General features: G+C 36.8%; 4 protein-coding genes across 4 annotated transcripts; 2 read left to right on the top strand and 2 right to left on the bottom strand.

Moving 5' to 3' along the window:
* Positions 1–2360: 2360 nt before the first annotated feature.
* Positions 2361–5146, top strand: LOC109190786 (syntaxin-52-like). Its single transcript, XM_019341385.1, has 6 exons — positions 2361–2604; positions 3216–3436; positions 3735–3940; positions 4034–4134; positions 4283–4327; positions 4827–5146. The coding sequence occupies exons 2-6, from the start codon at positions 3219–3221 to the stop codon at positions 4956–4958; spliced, it is 702 nt and encodes a 233-aa protein (XP_019196930.1). The 5' UTR covers positions 2361–2604; positions 3216–3218; the 3' UTR covers positions 4959–5146.
* Positions 5147–5965: 819 nt separating this feature from the next.
* Positions 5966–6911, bottom strand: LOC109190399. The gene is made up of 2 exons (XM_019340867.1): positions 6271–6911; positions 5966–6170 (listed from the first exon to the last, which is right to left on the bottom strand). The coding sequence occupies exons 1-2, from the start codon at positions 6574–6576 to the stop codon at positions 5973–5975; spliced, it is 504 nt and encodes a 167-aa protein (XP_019196412.1). The 5' UTR covers positions 6577–6911; the 3' UTR covers positions 5966–5972.
* A 636-nt stretch (positions 6912–7547) lies between these two features.
* On the top strand, positions 7548–13258 carry LOC109190681 (transcription initiation factor TFIID subunit 6-like). The gene is made up of 12 exons (XM_019341238.1): positions 7548–7851; positions 8002–8088; positions 8756–8857; positions 8961–9069; positions 9161–9264; positions 9352–9489; positions 9568–9663; positions 10120–10244; positions 11998–12130; positions 12226–12351; positions 12477–12585; positions 12723–13258. Exons 1-12 carry the CDS (start codon positions 7726–7728, stop codon positions 13070–13072), a joined length of 1605 nt encoding a protein of 534 aa, XP_019196783.1. The 5' UTR covers positions 7548–7725; the 3' UTR covers positions 13073–13258.
* A 386-nt stretch (positions 13259–13644) lies between these two features.
* On the bottom strand, positions 13645–18370 carry LOC109190682 (cell division protein FtsZ homolog 1, chloroplastic). The gene is made up of 6 exons (XM_019341239.1): positions 18009–18370; positions 17452–17551; positions 16974–17203; positions 16125–16292; positions 15732–15965; positions 13645–14057 (listed from the first exon to the last, which is right to left on the bottom strand). The coding sequence occupies exons 1-6, from the start codon at positions 18285–18287 to the stop codon at positions 13791–13793; spliced, it is 1278 nt and encodes a 425-aa protein (XP_019196784.1). The 5' UTR covers positions 18288–18370; the 3' UTR covers positions 13645–13790.
* Between the last annotated feature and the right edge of the window lie 1567 nt (positions 18371–19937).

Raw genomic sequence — 19937 nt, 5'->3', positions numbered from 1 at the left:
TTTTTATACTTAGAGTATACTCATGACACCTATCATGCTTGCATCCAAATTTTTATTTACAAGTTGTTTAAATTTAAATTTAATTATTTTCTTATATAGTATACAAATATTAGGATTGATAAGACAATGATATATGTTACGAATCACATGCGGAACTTTCTTTAGGTAAAAAAATATGGTTTGATTTTATAAATTGATCCTGCCCAAAATGAAGACAGTAAAAAAAAAAAAAAAAATGTGGTATTATCATAAATTTGTGTAAGTTAGTTAAGATGTTCTTTGTCTTCGAGTGCACATTTTCCTTATTCTAGTGTATATTTCTCATTGTTTGAGTGCATATATGTTGTCTCGATATATAGTTTCTCCTTTGGAGTACACATCTTATTGCATTTAAGTGCATGACTTTGGCCTTCAAATACACATTTCCCTGCGTTCAAGTGCGCACTTTTATGCACTCAAGTGCATATTTATGGGTCAATTTGATTATATGTTTTGCCTTCTTTTCAATCATGTATATGTAACTTTCTAATTAAATTTGTAAGATTTACAAACGATTTGTAAAAGGAATTTGCTTCTCAACAACACTTAAGTTGAATAACTTCAATTTTTGTTACCATAAATTGCTTTAATTGCACATCGGTGTGCCTTTAAGTGCATAATTTTGGACTTCAAAGTGCATGTTTTTTGTGTTTTCAAGCACACCTTTAATGTATATTCGAAGTGTACTTTTTTTAAGCGAAGTAGATTGGATGAAATTAATGTATGAGATTGTTGCACATTTTTAACCTTACAACTCCTTCGCACCTGCACCTGATCCAAAATATATATACACAGACACATGTGGGCCAATTTCACATTGCACAGTGGACTATAGTTCGAAACGACTTTATTAGTTTGGCATTGCAAATTTGATCCATAATGTTTTGTTAGGAAAAAATGAAGAAATTTACAACATTAATTGTAGCTTAAGGACGAAAAGTAAGCACGTCTAATAAGTATATATAGACGAATCATGTAATTACTTTATAAATTATAAACGAAAAGTATACTTTTTTATGAAATCAATGTACTAAACATGTAGATATGACATCTAATACGTGGTCTTGGAGCATAAGTCAAGTGTAAGTTGTAACAAATGATATTGAGCTTAATGATAAATGCAATTGCATATTTTCTCTTATAGTGATCTCAACCAATAATTTTGATCCAAATAACATAAAAATTATCGAATAATTCCAAGAGATTCATCATGTTAAGGACCTAAAGACTCTCAAAATAAAAATAACCAACCTAATTAAACTCAAACCAACGACTTTCTAGTCTAGTGGCACAAAGTTACACTCCCATAAAATTAAGAAAGTAGTTATATACCAGGACTATGTGGTCCAATGGTATCCGGGTTGGACTTCCATTTAGAAGATTATAAGTTCGAGCCTCAGTGGAGGCGTTATTGGTTCTTTGTGTTTCAGTAGGTTGAGAAAGTATATGAACAGATACTACAATGTAATAGAGCTAGTAACTTTCAAAAAAAAAAAAAAAGAAAGTAGACAATGTGAAAATTATGTCCAAAGTGTTCAAAAAAAAGAAAGTAGACAATGTGAAAATTATGTCCAAAGTGGGCAGATTCTTGGAAATTATTATGTCCAAAATGGGCAAATTATTATTCCTGAAAATTATGTCCAAAGTGGACGAAATTATTTATATCTAAAGTGGACAGAAGTGGAAATTATGTCCAAAATGGGCACCGGCATTCACCATGATTTACATCCGTCTTTAGTAAGAGTATTTCTCAAAAACAAAATTTACCCAAACTCAAATGACTATAAATGTCAAAATTTATTAGATGAAACTGAGTAAGTCATATAAAATAACTCAAAGTCTCAAACACTTACAGGGCGTTTGGTTGGAGGGATTTTAAATTACCTTCCCACCTAATTCCAAAGGCCATTAAATTCCGTAGTTTGGTTGGAGGGAATTGCAATTCCCCCATTTTCATGGAATTAAAATCCCATGTCCCCCCCTGGTATTTTAATTCCTGGGAAAAAAAGATAGTGATGAGTCAAAATTATCCCTTCCTTTTTTAACCTAAAATTAATGTCTAACAACAATAATGGACATTTTTGACTTTATACTACTTATTCCCTTTCAATTCCCATGTATACCAAACATTGGAATTGAAATTCCCAGTAATTCTATTCCTGTCAACCAAACACTGAAATTTAAATTCCCACTTTATTCCCAGTAATTCAACTTCCATGGTATTACAATTCCTTTCCCACATAATTTCCGCCCTCCAACCAAACGCCCTGTTATGAGAATATGAGATATATATGACGGATATATATATTTTTATTTTTAATTCCGGAATCCGAATAAATAATACGCCTTAGCGGTCCAAACTCAAAAGGCTCTTTCCCAATCTCAATCCGAATGCGCGTCACGAAGACGACGCCGAAGCCCGACAAAACTTGCCGGTAAGTGGTGGCGTCTCCTCCTGTCGCCTCTTTCCGATTCTCCTCCGCTTGTCAAAACTCAATCATACCCACCCGATTATCACATCTTTCTAATTGAGTTTCGTTTCCGCCCCCTATTCCCATCCAAAAGGTAAGATTCTATTCCTCTCTCATTCAACCTAGCTGATTAACCCGGGTTTTAGGATATTCGCGTGTTGTACTGAAAATGCAAAATTGAACTGTTCTTCAAATTTTGATCTTCAATTTTGATCGCGCTCTATGTTAATTGGGTTGAATTGATGTACGGTGGTCTGAGTTGGTTTTCGGGTTTTTTGGACCGATTACTGAGGTTTAGTGATTTCTTACGGATTGAATTGATGTAGAATTGCGGATCGGAATTGCGTGATCATAATAACGATCACGCAATGCTCTTGGCCGTTTTCTAGTTGCACTTTTTTCCCAATTTTGTTAAGCTTTAGCTCTCTATGCTATAATTTGTGATGAATTTCATGTAATTTTCTTGAGGGAATCTATCGAAACGTAATATGGTATGTGCGTCCTTTTAGCCGAGCTGTTGTTTGCTATTCTTGATGTATATGTCAGTTCACACCACCTAGACTGCTGGTTTATGGTAGGACTAGCTGAAGGTGCACATAAGCGAAGCTAAAGACTTTCTTTTACTACTTTTGAATCATAGTGTTGGGGTTAAAAGGTAACCAATGGTTTTGTTTTGATTATTTGTCATTTATTCTTGATCTTAAGGCAATGGCAGCTTCTGGAGATTCATGGGTCAGGGAGTATAATGAAGCAGTAAAGCTTGCAGATGATATCACTAACATGATATCTGAAAGAAGTTCGTTGCCCACAACAGGGACAGAGGCACAGCGTCATTCATCTGCTATAAGGAGGAAAATTACTATATTGGGAACTAGGCTTGATAGCTTAGAGTCTCTTTTGTCCAAACTTCCTACAAAGCAACCTTTGTAAGTCTTTTTGGTTGAAAGCAGCCTCTACTCATGTCTCTCCTAATCTTCCGAGTGGGAATTTGTATATGTCAATTATCTTGTTTTTTGTGTACATGCATTATATTTTAGCCTAAGGCAGCTTAGCTCAGGGGACATAGGATCTTGTTCAGTGTGTCTGATTTGAGAACTTGAGAAATTTTTATGCAAGTTCACAAATGCTGCAGTATTTTGCTTTCTATCTTGGTAGAAGTTGCTCATAAGCATTTTTGTTATTCTCTTTGATAACTTGAACTGAATTTAATGCATCTATTTGCAGGACTGAGAAAGAGATTAATCGACGCAAGGACATGCTTGCAACTTTAAGGTCAAAAGCAAATCAGATGGCATCGACTTTGAACATGTCCAATTTTGCGAATAGAGACAGCTTACTTGGACCAGAAATAAAGCCTGTTGATGCCATGAGCAGAACAAATGGCCTTGACAATTCTGGCGTTGTCGCTCTTCAACGACAAATAATGAAAGGTGAGTTTTTGCAAGCTTTTTTCAGGATAAAAAGAGAAGTTTGGTATAAATTTTGATATGTGTTTAAGTTGCCTGGTGTTTCTTTTTATACAGAACAAGATGAAGGCCTCGAGAAATTGGAGGAGACAGTAATAAGCACCAAACATATTGCATTGGCTGTCAATGAAGAACTTGGCTTGCAAACAAGACTCATTGTATGTGTGTTCCTTATTGTTAATTCATCAACATAGATATGTGTTTTAGTATATATACTCATATCACTTTAAGCTATCTTTCCTCTGAAAACTCATTCTTTAAGAACTGTTTGCGAATTTCATGTTTTTGTGATCCTATTCATTGCAGGATGACCTGGACGAACATGTTGATGTTACAGACTCCCGTCTACAGGTGACAATCGTGCTGCATAATTACCTTCGAAACCCTTTTTTAGTTAATAGCATTGACTAGATTTTGGTTCAGCTCTTCATAATAAGAAGGAATTAATGTCATTGGGGAATTTCGAAAATTTTAACCAAAAAAGCAAACATGTGAAAATAAAAATGGAAAGACTTTCCACTCATTCCTGAAATTGAGAAAAATACTATATTGAAAAGGTTACGAATCTTGGCATCAGTCTTCTTATACATTCCCTACATGTTTTGCTCAATATTTTTTCTGGTTCTATTGGCCCTGTTTCTATTACTTAATTTCTGCTGTATATTGAATCCAACAATACACCATCGAATCATTTTTCATAATCTATTCATTGGACAATTGGAGTTAGGTTAACTTTATTTATTTATTTTTATTTCTGATGCTTAGTATGGTAATCTTATTTTATCCCCGTATGGTATGCATGTATTTTTGCACTATTTTTGATGCCTTGGTTCTCCTGAACAATGAACAGCGAGTACAAAAGAGGCTTGCAATTTTAAACAAGCGCACAAAGGGTGGGTGCTCCTGCATGTGCATGCTTATGTCAGTCATTGGGATTGTGGTTCTGATCGCAGTGATATATATGCTGTTCAAATTCTTGTAATGCCGAAGCTTGTATTTTACAGTTTGACACGCATCTTTGCCTGTGTATGGAATAACTTAATATTGGCCAGGGCGGCCGTGATTGTATCTTGTTTAGTTGTTCCTTATGGAATGTGTCTGTCTTGCTATTTGTTTCTTTGGTGGACTGGACAAAGTTTCTGAGTAAAATGCAAAATCTCAGTGTGTTATTTTGAAGGAAAATCTCAGTGTGTTATATAGCGTGTTTTTGTAACAGTTTCTTTTCCCTTTTCCTTTGTTTTTCTGTCCAGCGAAAACGGCAGTGTTTTGAACGTTTTGAAATATGGTCGAACATTTTTTTTTTTTTTTTAAAGAAAAACTCCATTGAACTTCATTAATCAAGTGTTCAATACAGGGAGGAACATAAGACAACCAACAAGAAGGATCAGACTGAAAACGAGCATCTCTAGCTAAAGTATGAGCAAGCGTGTTCGTTGATCTAGAAAGAAACTAGAAAGACATTGCTTCAACTAGAGGCTAAACGAAGGCTCAACCTAAAGCGTGTTGCAACATTGTATTACCCGCTCAATAGCCTCAAGTGCACGCAAGTTATCATCCCCTGAGTGAAAGCATGCTCAGCAGATTGGTGAGGAGGTGCCACTGGACTGGCGTGCTTGTGCATTGGACCAAGTAGCTAGTGAGTTGTACCCAACACCTGGTTGAACTCGTTAAAGTGAGTTGTCTTGTCACAGTGCTGCTCTAGAAAATGCACAATGTCTTCTAAAGTCGTTGCTAAAGTAACAATCTACCCGTCAGAGCGAGCTGTCTGGTCATGGTGATACTCTAAAAAATGCATAATGTCCTCTAAAGTCGTTGCTAAAGTAACAATCTTTAACATCCCAACAAACATATGTGGGATAATGCAATGAATTGTAAACAACAATGCACATGGAATATCATAAACAAAAAGAAGTACGGGAATGTGACTGCACGAGCCACAATCCTACGACGCATAGACCGTAATGTAAGACACTTAGTCATTACCTTCTTAGTGACCTCATCTGTTAGGACGCCTCCTCCCTGTGCACACCACAATCATGACCCGAATGAACCTCAACCATACCCTACCAAACCCGCCTGCCCTAATCTCTAAGAACTCGCGCTCCCTCAATAGTTTAGATGTCCACCCACGCACAGAAGGGACCGTACGTTGGATCACCCTAGCTAAGTGTGCATCCCTGTCCACATAAAACACTTACACATACTCAACCCCCACCCCCCATCCCCCCCAAAATCCCAATTAGTGCAATGGACAACATACTATAGAGGGCAGAAAAACATACAAAAATTCTTACCGTCATAAATACAATGGGGCCAGTAAACGGTTGGTATTTGTTCGGTATCCACTTGGCATGCACGTTAACCAAACAATCCAACAAAAACTTGCACCAATTGAGGTACTTGATTTTCTCTACATCCTCAAAATGTTGGAACACCCGTTGGTTAGCATATCCATTCCCCATGACTGAGATAAGGGTGCTAACCACTATAACAGTGAAGTGGCACTTGAGCCACGCATCGCCCACTAATCGCGAAACCATAGCCTCACCAAACACGGTCAATCTGACATCATGCTTTGTCTCATGAATAACCGTCTCCATTCACACAAAGTGTCACTAACAACATCCTTGAGGCGCTTGGTGATGACAATGTCCCCCCGTGGCAAACCAAGTGTGACCTTTACATCCTCCTCCTCACAGGGGGGTAACAACTCCGTTCTCAACCCTCAAAGTCATGTTCTTTGGGTCAAAATTCTCTAGAATCCAACAAGCCATGTGCAATGGAACATCATGCACACGAAGATGAAGGATTTGGTCAATACCAATCTCACCAACTGCATCCCTCTGACGTGCATTGAACCGCTGCATCGACTCGACCAACAGCTTACACGACGCTCGAGTCTTCATATTAGGTAACAAGTGTTCTCCTCCTCGGTCAAATAATAACCTGGTGCTTGCCACTCCGGTTCCGCCTGCGCCAATAGAGGCTAGACAAAATCACCACTATTCGAAGAAGTACGAGGTGGCGAGGTGCCTATGTCTTATTTCCTGCGCATACATCATAAACCATCAATGTAGAGCGTTCATAACTTAGAGATGCACCCACTGGTAAGACCACACAACCAATATGCACCAACCCATGCCCTATACACACACCATTGGTACGGTCATGTTCACATACAACATCAACCAATAAGCCATTTCAGCCAATGAGGACTACATAATGCACATACATGTAACGAAAAAGACATACAAACTCAGGAATTGTATGAAAGTTTAATTTAACCGGATCAAATACCAATAAACAAAATCAAATTGCAAACAGTTCAATTCATACATTCCACTAACAAACATTTTTAAAAAACATCAAATCCTTCCGCAACACACACCCTGTATGAAATGCACAACCCAACACTCCCTATAACAAACACCTCCCACGCACACATAAAATACATTCACATACTCTATTGAATCGGAATGTGGAGGCCTTGAAGTTGGAGATTCAACTTTTAATGAACAATAAAATAAATTGTTACAGTTTTACTGTATTTCTATATTTCCATTATTACTGATTTACTGGCTTTGGGGGAGTCAGACGCGGTCAATGCCTACTTCATCGTCTGCGTGTCTACAATATAAATCAGAACAGGCGCTGGGGTTCACTCCGAAGCTCCAATTCATTCTCCGCTAGTTTCAACCGGAAAAAAGAAAGAAAAATCAACCAAAAAAGTGCAAAATTTCCGTGTAAAGATGAGCATAGTGCCGAAAGAGACAATAGAAGTGATAGCGCAGAGCATCGGAATCAGCAATTTGTCCCCGGAAGTGTCGCCGGAACTTGCAGCCGATGTCGAATACCGTCTCCGAGAAATAATGCAGGTATTTCCCCCCTCTGTAGTTCTGTTCATTAATTTTAGGCTCCTACCGGTTTTTTGCTCAATTAGGGCAATTTTACCTAGAAGCAAAGCAAAAACAGCTTATTTGTTCTGAATATTTGTTTTTCTTTTTATTTCTTCGCTTAAAATTTAGGAATCCATAAAATGCACGAGACATTCGAAGAGGACAATCTTAACTGCCGAGGATGTGGATGCAGCGCTCAGCATACGAAATGTTGAGGTACCTCTTTAAGCTCTCCTATTCAGTTTATCAATTTTGCAATTATTATGTTGTATGGTGTTCCACCTAACCCTAACTGAAGATGACAGTAAAAGTTGTTCAGAGAACTTAACGATAATGTTCAAAAAAACAAATTTGGAGCACATATATATTGTTCAGAAAACAATCAATACTGTTTAGGAAGTCTTAAAAAATATTCACAAAAATTAAGACTCAAGACAACTGACTAATCATGAATGTTCCCATGAAAGAGTCTTGATGTAATGATGTCCATATTAAAGTGCATTAATGTTAAGCCAATAATGTGTAGATCTTTTATAGTAATGTTCATACTGGAATACAAACCTCTGTCTAGCATGTGTAGTTATGTATAGCAGAACAATTTTGTGCACATTGTTGAAAACATTGCCAAGTGACTACTTCAGATGCAATTGAGTAAATTGACCCATGGCATGTCAAGGTGCACTTAGATATGCCATAGGTGTGCCTTGACTACTCATAAAAATTGCAATCAAATTTTGTACTGTTTCTTTTGTATTTGTAACAAAAATTCATTCTATATTCTTAATTTCTAAAAATGGAAGTTTTCTACATTTGTCAACAGATAATGAATGTGCCTGATATTATCTCAATGAAATTCTGATTAGTTTCATGTTTAATGGTTCAGCCAATATATGGATTTGCATCTGGAGATCCTATGCGGTTCAAAAGAGCTGTGGGGCATAAGGATTTGTTCTACATTGAAGAGAAGGATTTAGACTTCAAGGATGTAGGAAAATTCTGATCTATGTTCCTTTTTATTGTTTCTGATACTAGTATAAGATGATTTTTTTTTGGTGATCTGACTGTGTTGCTATATGTTTGTATTTTAGGTGATTGAAGCTCCTCTACCAAAAGCTCCATTAGATACTGCATTAGTATCTCATTGGTTATCTGTTGAAGGAGTGCAGCCTTCTATTCCTGAAAATCCTCCTCATGAAGGTTGACTTAAAATATTGCCTATAATTTGCTCCTACATTAGTCCTCTCCATATTTCTGAAATTCATTGATACTAATGGGTTCCTTCTGGCAGCACTAGCAGCACCACAAGATAATAGAATGATGGACTATAAAGAAGATGGAGGTTCAGTTGACCTCAAGTTACCTGTAAAGCATGTACTATCCCGTGAACTTCAGGTATTGTTGGCACTAGTTGCTAGAAGTGCATCCTTTTTGTTTTACCATCAAGCACCTTATTCTAAAACTTCGTTGATTGTTGTGCAGTTATACTATGAAAAAATTACGGATTTGGTAGTGAATAGATCTAACTCTGTACTCTTGAAAGAAGCACTTGTGAGTTTGGCAACAGATTCTGGGCTTCATCCTTTGGTTCCTTACTTCACATTTTTTATTGCTGATGAGGTGAGTTTAATCTCATTCCAGTTAATCTTAAGCATCATGTTAGAGTTATATACTAATAAACTTCTATAATATTGTCAGGTCTCAAGGAACTTGAATAACTTCCCTCTTTTGTATGCTTTGATGCGTCTTGTTTGGAGCCTTCTTCAGAATCCTCACATTCATATTGAACCTTATGTAAGTCAAATGCTAACGTATACCTCCCGATAGGAACGTAAATATTTCTTTTTAATTTGTGATTTTGCAGATGATTCTAACATATAACTGCTTAATTTTTTTTCCCGGGTAAATTTGATGGGGGATGGGTAAATGGGATTTAAATGGTATAGCATACCAATAAGCTACCCCTGAACCCCACATATACCTATTTGGTGATTATTGGATTATGTAGTCCAGAAATGTAATATTGAATTTAGAGAATAGATCATATCAATTGGAACTTGTTCATATAGTTTTCATGTTATTTTCTTTGTGAACTTTTAAATTTGGTCTTGAAGGAAAAAGACATCTGGGAAAACTGGAGTTGGTTTTGGGCATTTGGCAATCTGCAGCTTATTAGTAGGGCATTTGGAAATGAATTGATTGCATCTAATAATTATCTCCTTCTCCTTTGTTGCTTTTGAGTGTTTGTAGCTGCACCAATTGATGCCCTCTGTAATGACTTGCCTTGTTGCAAAAAGATTGGGCAATAAACTCTCAGACAATCACTGGGAACTTAGAGACTTCACAGCCAAGTTGATTGCTTTGGTATGCAAAAGGTGAGGGTCTCTTTTTCTGCACATCATTATTTGAGTTTGATTGAACACATGGAGAATATGGTTGTTAAGAGTCCCACATTGAAAATATAATAGAGAAGATATGGGTTTATAAGGCCATGAGTTAAACTAGCTGATTGATTGGGTTCAGTTTTTTAGTGGTTTGGCCCATGTGCATTATATCCCAATTGAGTGACCTTGGCCCAATCTTAGATTATAACAATAGTATTTATATGGTTAGGTATCCACTATAAATTATAGGATTGCTTAGTTTCATTACGTAATCACAGGGACTTTTCCTTCTGCTACTTTTGTTGTTACCTTGCTGATACATTGGGACTCAATTATAAATTTACAATAAGTATTTGTTGTATTATTTAGTCCTTATTAGTTGAAATGCAATCTGACTTTCATTCATAATAATCAATCTTAATTTGAAATATTTTATTTAATTTATATTTTGAATCTTGGACAAAAATAGGCAAAACTAGTTTGGAAATTGCATTTGAGGCAAAGTATGTCAGAAATGTATTACCCAATTACCCAAATGCGATTGACATAATTTCAAAACCAATATCCTGGAAAAATGATTTATGTCAAACACATTTGGGAATGTGTTTGACATAAAATTTAATTCCCAAGAATTTGCCGTATCTATGTATTTAGGTTTTAGTTTTTATATATTTTAATATTTTTAGGCTCAAATGCATTTGGGAATGTGCTTAACCCTAAAAAATCAAATGCTTGTTTCCTATCACTTAATATGAGGCAAAACTAGTAAGCAATTATACAGAACCATGCCCTTGAATTACTGTATAGTTCCATTGTAATTTGTAATCCATGTTACATAACATGCTAGTCCTTTGTTTGTATTGAAATTCTTGTACATATATTGCTTTGTAGAAAATGATAATATGCCTTTTGGAATTAGAAGAATGGATAGAATAAACATGGAGAAGGACCACAAGAATGGCTAATATAAAGCATCCCATTGGCAACCCAGAACAATAAATTCTTTCCAATTCCGTGAGAGCATAGGACCACCCACAGAAAATGGCTGTTATTCAGTGCATTTGGGAATGCATTACAAACTCCTTGAAAGAATGACAAGAGAGGAGAATCAAATTTTTTAGGAAAGAAGCATTTGATTTTTTTTTTTTTTTTTTTTTAATAGGGGTCAAACACATTTGGGAATTGTGTTTGAGCCAAGGAAAAAAAAACCCTATTTACAGAGATACACCGTATTTCTGGGAATACAGTTTTATGCCCTAGTGCTTTTGACATAAAATCATTTTCCTTTGTGAAATTGGTTTTGAAATTATGTCAAACACAAATGGGTTTCTGACAAACTTTTGACTCATGCATTTCCCAAACTAGTTTCGCCTATTTTTCTGTCCCACTCCAATTCTGCCCATTTCAATCAGTGTCCCCAAAAAGTATAGCCCATTGGCTATCAAGAATTAAAAGAAACCGTGGTTTTATTGGATGCGAACATTGGGTTTGGACAGTTTCATGGTTTATACACACACACACACATCCCTAGTTTGCTGACATGCATGCACAATTGATTTGATCGTATTTCTAAATTTTGTTCACTGCTTGAGGAATCCGGCAGTAATGGTTAAATTTTCACTCCATGTTTGCTGCTATCTATTTACCGACTGTTTTAGCTTTTGTAGATATGGTTGTGTTGGATAGCTTTGCAGGTATAATCATGTTTGGTGCTATCTTTTTCCTGACTGTTTTAGCTTTGTAGGTTTGGTCATGTGTATCATAATCTCCAGTCGCGTGTCACAAGGACTTTGGTGCATGCATTTCTGGATCCAACAAAGGCTCTGCCTCAGCATTATGGTGCGGTACAAGGGCTAGCTGCCCTTGGCCCTAGTGTGGTAACTACTTGTACTTTCTATTTCTTCTTCCCTCTTTATTCAACCCTTAAATTGCAATATGTTTGCAAATGGTAATATTTATTTGCATTGACTAGGTTCGGCTGCTTTTGCTGCCAAACCTTGAGCCTTATATGCAACTGTTGGAGCCAGAAATGCAACTAGAAAAACAAAAGAATGAGATGAAGAGGCATGAAGCATGGCGAGTGTATGGTGCCCTGGCGGTATGTTTCAATGTTTAAAAAGTTTTAAGCCTTCTGGTTTTGCCTATGAAGCAAGGTTTCCTACAATTTGAATCTTGCTTCCCATGATACACTGAATTTATACAAATTTGGCATGTCCACTACAGTGTGCAACTGGTTTATGTATTTATGATCGGCTTAAGACTCTGCGCACTTTACTGCCCTCACCAGCGTGTGCTGTTCTGAAGAGTAGGATGAAAGTCGCTTCAATATCAAGTATGTATAGGTTTCTTGCATTGTGTTCTTTTACCATAAAATGTAGTCTTGGAATGCTTTTAAATGCACTTTTTCTTCATCCATGAATCTTAAGACACTCTTAACCCATCCACCCTTTCTTTCTTAATTGTGTCAAGATAAAAGTAAAATGAGCATGGACAACACAGTGCAGCAGCCCCCACTCAAGAAGTTGGTGACCGACGGGCCATCTGGTGCAGTGCCTGCAAAGTCGTTGCCTGGAGGAACACAAGGCACTACTGGGGGATATGCTGCTGCCAGTTTCCCATCTACTTTGCCGAGTGAGAATTTGCGAATGGGTAGTAGACGGGATATGGTTGGTGGTCAAGCCTCAAAAGCGGCAGCTGCCCTTGATCGGGCGTCGAAAGGGGATGTGGATGTTGCACATTTGATACCTATGATGTATGAACATTTTGGTGAAAGTGTGATATCCTTCACCCTTGCACCTGAGTTGTCAATCTTCCTATGATCCCTAGAGTCCTAGAGACTAATTTAACAGGAATGCCCACATTTGGTGGGGCATCTAGTTGCTAGCAGTCCTTGTACATAATGCAGTGTAATTTACAAATCAACCCTCCGTTAGACAATCCCTAGTTTGAATTATTCTTTTTAATGTATCATTGTATTATTTTAATAGAAAAAAATTTGACAGCAATTTGTGTTGTTTTTCATTATAAATTTATAATCATATGACAGCATTTTGTAATTTGTATACTACGATATATAACATGTTAGATATTGGTGTCTTAATCTTAAATGTAATAAAATCCATTTAAATCAGCTTGGTTGGTGTGAGTGGCCATGTACTCTTGTCCCTTAAGACTGGTCGGGAGTTCAAACCTCATTTCGTATGGAAAAATTAATCTGACCTGCACTTTGTACCTTAATTGGATCGGTCCAATGTAAACGGAGATTAGTCTGAGTATGGTACAAGCTTAAAGGTGTCTCGTACAGTTAAGGTTAGGGTCTGTTCAGGACATCTCGTGGTCTAAAAAAAAAAAAAAGGTAATAAAACCCATCTGCTGCTGCACAAGGCTATACTGAATAAAAAAAATGTACATCTGGTAATATAAATCATTAGCATCTTACAACCACATGCAAATAACAAACATCAACCCTGAAGATTAATGAAGCAAAAACAATGGACCAATTAAAGACATGAGAAGAAACCAAAAAACCAAAAATGGCTAGAAGAATAGCTTCCGGAAAGATGGCTGTGAATTTGTTGAATTCGAGGTAGATGGCCTTGGGGTTACCAGTGATCCCGCGTTTTCTTGGCTCCCTGCCCCTTTATCCCCTGCCTTTGCTCCCCTAGGGTCAGTAAGAAGAGTTCTCTGAAACGACTGCGTGAAACCGGTGGCAATTATTGTCACGTGGATCTCTCCGTTGTATCGTTCATCCACCACAGCACCAAATATAATGTTAGCAGATGGATCAGCCAAACTTGTAACAACCTAGTAAAGAACAAAAAGTTCGGTTTACACAGGGTAAGGAGGAGATCATGGAAATAGATATCACTATACCAACTTAAGAATGACAAGGAATAAGGACAGCGGAGAAGCAATACATATCATGAGAGATATAGACCAACAATGTTATTATTTATTAATCTCCGAAATTCAACCAAGCAAATATCTAAACATGCATTTAGAATGACAGGCCGAATATACTTGGTTTGTCCAAAAAAATAATTTTAGAAAACCCAAAAATATTCACGGCTCTAATAGGTTTATATGGTTTTATCTGAGAATCAGCTCAGTGGGGAAATTTCCATGGAGTTAAATATGTTTCCTGATTTGGAATATCTGAATTTCTCTGCAACCACTTTAATTGGTGAAATTCCAAGTGACCTTTCATCACTATGTAGCTAGAAAACACTTGGCATTCCCATAAACCATATTAGCAGCCATGTCCCCTTGTTAAGCACAAAAAGTTTAAAACCTTTGATGTGCCAGATGCCCGGCCATGGCGTCATCTCCCGACAAAGATGCCATCCGTCCAAAGAAAGAAAAAGTAAAAACAATTATGCGTCTTCTTCCAGAGGCTTCTTCTCGTCTTTGATGATGAAGAAGCTCAAAAATTTTCAGTGTGTAGCAGCTTTCATCGCCGGGAATTTTTTTTAGGAAAGGAAAGAATTAGGAAAATAAAATTTTTAATAATAATATGTCAAATAATCATCAATTTTTTTTTTTAAATGATGATGTGGATGCCATGTTAGCATTACTTGATATTTAGGGGGTGTTTGGTTCAGGTCATTTCAGATTAGCCAGGTAATCTGAGTCTGGTAATGTTATATTACCTTGTTTGATTCAAGTTATGAGATTACCTGGTAATGTTATATTACCTGAAAGCTGATGTGGCGGTAATGTGATTACCCCCGTTTTCTTAGGTAATCTTAGATTACCTTGAATTATTCCAACTTTGCCCTTGTTAACTAATCCTTATATAATAATAATAATAATAATAATAATAATAATAATAATAATAATAACTAATATATGTTTATATAATCAAATATACATGTGTATATTTATATATTTAGTTTTTTTTTTTTTTTTAAATATTTAAGCATTGATATACATTCATAGATATAAAAATAAATAAATACACACGCATATAATATATATATATATATATATATATATATATATTATTGAGGACATTATTGTAAATTGATCTATATAACCTAAAATATAACCCTTAACCAAACAAGGCAATATTATATTACACAATCTAAACCAAACACATAAGGTAATCTTATATTCCCAAAATCTCACATTACCTTCCTGAAGGTATATTACCTAGGGTAATCCAAGATTCCGTGAACCAAACGCTCCCTTACAGGTAAAAATAGGTCAAAAGGATCTAATTACACTTTTGTGTGAGTTCGGGTGAGTAATTGGAGCATTTTATAATTTCATGGGTTAATTGTTGTTTCAATAAATAGTTTAAGGGCTTATTTGATCTTATATCTCCCCCCTCCAAAAAAAAAAAAGCAAGGCCCATTATTGGCTGTTCATCCATTTTAATTATGGAGTTTATTGTGGAAGTCTCCAATAACTTTTGGGTAAAGGTTAAGTCACGCCTTCAACTTCAAAACGAAAACAAATAAAAGAAATCCACCGCACCTGAGAGACCCTGTTGACTTCTTGCAGAGTTATATCTTTCCCTCCTGTAATGTTATAAACTACTCCAGTGGCAGACTGGATAGAAGATCCAATTAAAGGGGCCAAAGTTGCTTGTTCTGCTGCTTCTTCAGCACGGTTCTTGCTAGATGACACTCCGACTCCAAGCATTGCAGTTCCCGAGTCTTTCATCACTGCTTTTACGTCAGCAAAATCCACGTTTACAAGCCCAGGTATCTGCAACAAGGGACTGGATAAATGGGGATGCTTTTTTCTTATCAAATTACGTTTATAGATTAGTATAAGCTGAAAAACCGGGCATTATGTCACAGATTCTAGGAGACGAGAATTGAAAGATACTAGGAACTGGCATAATATTTGCATTAAAGCTCCCACCGTGATAATATCAGAAATTCCTTGGACGCCTTGACGAAGCACATCATCAGCAAGAAGGAAAGCGTCCTGAAGAGGTGTCTGCTCGTCAGCAATGTCGAGCAGACGATCATTTGGAATCACTATAAGAGTGTCGACATTTTTCTGAAGTTTTTCAATTGCTTCCAAAGCCTGGGAAAATATGAACCAACATGAGAATGTGCACTAGTGAACTTGAACCTCATCGTCTTCTCTTCAAAATCATTGTGTTTGTGGGCATTCAATTTTTACTTATTATTTTTGGACAAGTATTAGAATGAGATGTTCTGGAGGGTAAAGTAGAAGTTTAAGACATTTATGCAACAGAAGTATTTAGCAACTAAACACGGGCTACTGATATGAATTTATATTTTTTTAGGGAAAATGGTCAAATAAGCCCCTAAACTTTACCTGAAAAGTCAATTAGCCCCCTAAACTTTTAAAAAATGCAATTACACCCTTTAACATGGTATATTGAGGCAATGAAGTCCAAAAACCGATAAATAACCTGCTATTGTAGGTCATTAGGGTTCCGACGACAATCAGGCGGCCGGCGACGGCCGAACCGTCAGTGGTCGCCGTCTACCAAAGAAGACAACCAACTGGTCGCGTTCTCTGGTAAACGGCAACCAGTGATGGTTCGGCCGTCGCCGGCCACCGGAGATAGATAAAATTGATGTCGGAACCCTAATGACCTGTAATAATAGGTCATTTACCAGATTTCGGACTTCATTGCCTCAATATAACATGTTAAAGGGTGTAATTGCACTTTTTAAAAGTTTAGGGATATATTTGACCCTTTTCCCTATTTTTTATTATCAGAAAAACACTTGCCTGTAGGGATCTTTTGCGTCCTTCAAAGCTGAATGGGTAAGTAACTACACCAACAGTTAGATAACCGGCCTCCTTTGAAATTTGGGCAACAACAGGTGCAGCCCCGGAGCCTGTACCTCCACCCATTCCAGCTGTTATAAACACCATATCTGAACCCTTAAGAGCATTAGCAATGGCTTCCTTTGATTCCTCTGCTGCCTGTTCTCCCAGAAGAGGATTGCCACCAGTACCTGCATTCCTACCATGAGTTCAAGTTCTTCAAGTAAAAGTTCATTACATTATACTAAACAAAGGTTTTTAAGGCTAAGCTACACCCAAAAAATTTTACATTAACTGCATTACACGGCACATCTGATCACCAAATAGATGAATGCATCCAAGTATAAAAGGGGGTGGCATTAGGCCAATTGTGTCTAATCTTATCATCTATATGTTTTATGGAATGAGAGAATGTCCCATTAGAGAAGTTCGAGAGCACCTAATCCACGAGTCAGAAGCTCTCCAATTTGAATCGGGGTCTGAGCAGCTGACTGCAGTAGTGATTGGGCATCTGTGTTAATGGCATAAAAATCAACTCCCTGTAATTAAACATGAAAATTCATCACTCATTAACCAACTTTCAGCAGAAAACTCCAATAACAAACACCAACAAAAATAAAAAATAATGCAATATGACAGTTCTTTCTTTGGTTTACTCAAGTAAAAGAAATCTAAATACTACAAATGAGGACTGTAGCAAAGCTATTTACTAAAAGACAAGTGGATATGGTACAAAGGAAATAACTGGAGAAAGCAATTACAATTACAAGAGCCCAAATAGCCAAAAATGAAACATTTTTAAACATTCAGTGACCATCAAGCCAAGACTCAATATTTTCCCCAAATGTCTGATCTTTCTCATCAAAGATAATAACTTTTACCAAATTTGGCATTAAACTTTGAGAATTATAGACCAGCCGAAAATCCAACATTACCAAACAATAATAGCAACAAATTCTGAAAACAAAAGCCAACAAAAAAAAAAAAAACACAAACCTGTAAACCGCTGCCAATCATGCGGTTAACGGCATTATTGCCGCCGCCGCCAACTCCGACGACCTTAATCTTGGCGGAGTCCATGGGGATGAAAGAGCAGCGAACGGAGAAACGGCGCTGGTGGAAAAGGCTCTTTCTTCGAGACGCATAGCCAGATGAAATGCATTGCCTGGGGATGAAGGAAGACGGAGCCCTCTTCTGATGAAACCCTAGGGAAGCTGAAGAAGACGGCGACGCCGCTGATACCTCTGCGGGGTTTGCGAATCCTAACATCGCCATTCCCGAAACGCTCTCTGTCTCGGTTGGGTTTCTTGAAAATTGAATTGGAAAATGTGGAAAAGAAAATTTATATAAAAAAATAAATTTGTGTAACTTTGTGAGTATGAGAAGATATTATTATATTTCAGATTTCTGGAATTGTTTTGTCTTGCATTCTTCAGTTACTCCCTAGGCTGGCTAGGTGCACAACGGAAGGTGGGTCCCAGGTGACGATATGGCAAACAAAATAAAATATTGGAAATGATTTTCACTTCTAAAAACAAAACCAACGACTCATGTTTAATTGTAGGTATACTTATTATTGTTTGTTTAAAATAGCTTGAACGACAAGTATTTTGTGTGTGTTAATTGTTCAATTAGCTGGAAACTTAAATTGGTTTAAAATAAAGAGAGTAGAAAGAGATATTTTTATAGTGGTTGGACAACTGCTTACTCCACCTTTCTTCTTAACGTCTAATGAAGATTTCACTACGGAGTATTATTTTGTGCACAAGTACAAATAAAAAAAATCACACAGTGTATCTACATAGCTTTGTTGACTGTAGATGGTGTTCCTTCTACCAGATGTCCCCTTCGCTCTTCAACACCTGATCTTTACTCCAAGGGTCAACCACAAAGTTGCCTTGAGTAAAAGATCTCCAACTACAGTCTTCAAAAAATGTGATTGTTTGTTGTTTGATTTCTCAAACTGGTGGACTATGAACTTAGAATTTCTCTGTGAAGATCATGTTGCATTAGATATGAACTTTGAAGCATCGTCTCTCTCTAGCACTTGATAATCTCAGCAAAAAAGGCGATGAGCAATGGCCAAAAAGGCAACATTTTATGAGCTTTGTAGACATCTATTTATAGGATAGAGGTGGGGGCAGGTTTAATCTTCCAAGAATTTCAAAATTGTCTGTTACCCAAGTGCAATAAGTGTCCAAATCTGTCATTATCTCCAACGCGCTGCAATTGTACTGTTTGTCTTCTTGCATAATAGTTTTGTCATTTCCAGCTGAGTTAGCGCAAATTTGAAAAAATAACATGCAACTTCCGTCCTTTCTTCATCCAAAGGCTGGGAGAGTTCTAAATGTCTTCATAAAAAATAAAAAATAAAAAAGTCATCCCAGACACAACTAATTTGCCTTGAAAACTCTTGTTGATGAGATGCTTTAGGATTCTTTAGACAATTAAGAACCCAACTGAACAAAGTCAGTTGATCCGCTTCTACTTGAACTTCTATGATTGTCCGATGTATGTTGGTTTACTGTCTTCAACTCTGCTGTTTTACATAGTAGACACTTTGACAACATCCAGTTGATAACCTAAGCTTATCAAGTTGAACAAACTCAAGCTGATTTACAAGAAAACACCAAGTACTTGGCCTGGACCAAAAATAAAAGATTTAAGGTATCTAAATTCATAATATAATTATAACATCATCAAAATCTAAGTTCAATGAGTCCTAATAGAATCCGCACCAATTGCTCGACCCAATCCTTATATTCCTCTTGGAGCAACACATTTGTAATTGGGTGTTAATGAGAACTTATACACTAGGCACTAGCCACACATTCACACACTTGATACCACCATGAGAGTACACTACTACAAAAATAGCATATAACATCGGACATATCACATCGGTTTTAATAAAACCGCCATAAA

The sequence above is a fragment of the Ipomoea nil genome, unplaced genomic scaffold (genome assembly GCF_001879475.1).
Source record: "Ipomoea nil cultivar Tokyo-kokei standard unplaced genomic scaffold, Asagao_1.1 scaffold1576, whole genome shotgun sequence".
NCBI classification, from domain to species: domain Eukaryota; kingdom Viridiplantae; phylum Streptophyta; class Magnoliopsida; order Solanales; family Convolvulaceae; genus Ipomoea; species Ipomoea nil.
This window is presented reverse-complemented; position numbering and strand designations above follow the sequence as displayed.

Coding starts and splice junctions, on each gene's coding strand:
- LOC109190786 (XM_019341385.1), top strand. CDS start 3,219: ATGGCAGCTTCTGGAGATTCATGGGTCAGGGAGTATAATGAAGCAGTA. Junction 3,941..4,033: donor TCAACGACAAATAATGAAAG/GTGAGTTTTTGC, acceptor CTTTTTATACAG/AACAAGATGAAGGCCTCGAG. Junction 4,328..4,826: donor TTACAGACTCCCGTCTACAG/GTGACAATCGTG, acceptor AACAATGAACAG/CGAGTACAAAAGAGGCTTGC.
- LOC109190399 (XM_019340867.1), bottom strand. CDS start 6,576: ATGGAGACGGTTATTCATGAGACAAAGCATGATGTCAGATTGACCGTG. Junction 6,171..6,270: donor GCCCCATTGTATTTATGACG/GTAAGAATTTTT, acceptor GAGTATGTGTAA/GTGTTTTATGTGGACAGGGA.
- LOC109190681 (XM_019341238.1), top strand. CDS start 7,726: ATGAGCATAGTGCCGAAAGAGACAATAGAAGTGATAGCGCAGAGCATC. Junction 9,490..9,567: donor CATTTTTTATTGCTGATGAG/GTGAGTTTAATC, acceptor TAATATTGTCAG/GTCTCAAGGAACTTGAATAA. Junction 10,245..11,997: donor ATTGCTTTGGTATGCAAAAG/GTGAGGGTCTCT, acceptor TTAGCTTTGTAG/GTTTGGTCATGTGTATCATA.
- LOC109190682 (XM_019341239.1), bottom strand. CDS start 18,287: ATGGCGATGTTAGGATTCGCAAACCCCGCAGAGGTATCAGCGGCGTCG. Junction 17,204..17,451: donor GCTTCTGACTCGTGGATTAG/GTGCTCTCGAAC, acceptor GTAGGAATGCAG/GTACTGGTGGCAATCCTCTT. Junction 16,293..16,973: donor GACGCAAAAGATCCCTACAG/GCAAGTGTTTTT, acceptor ATATTTTCCCAG/GCTTTGGAAGCAATTGAAAA.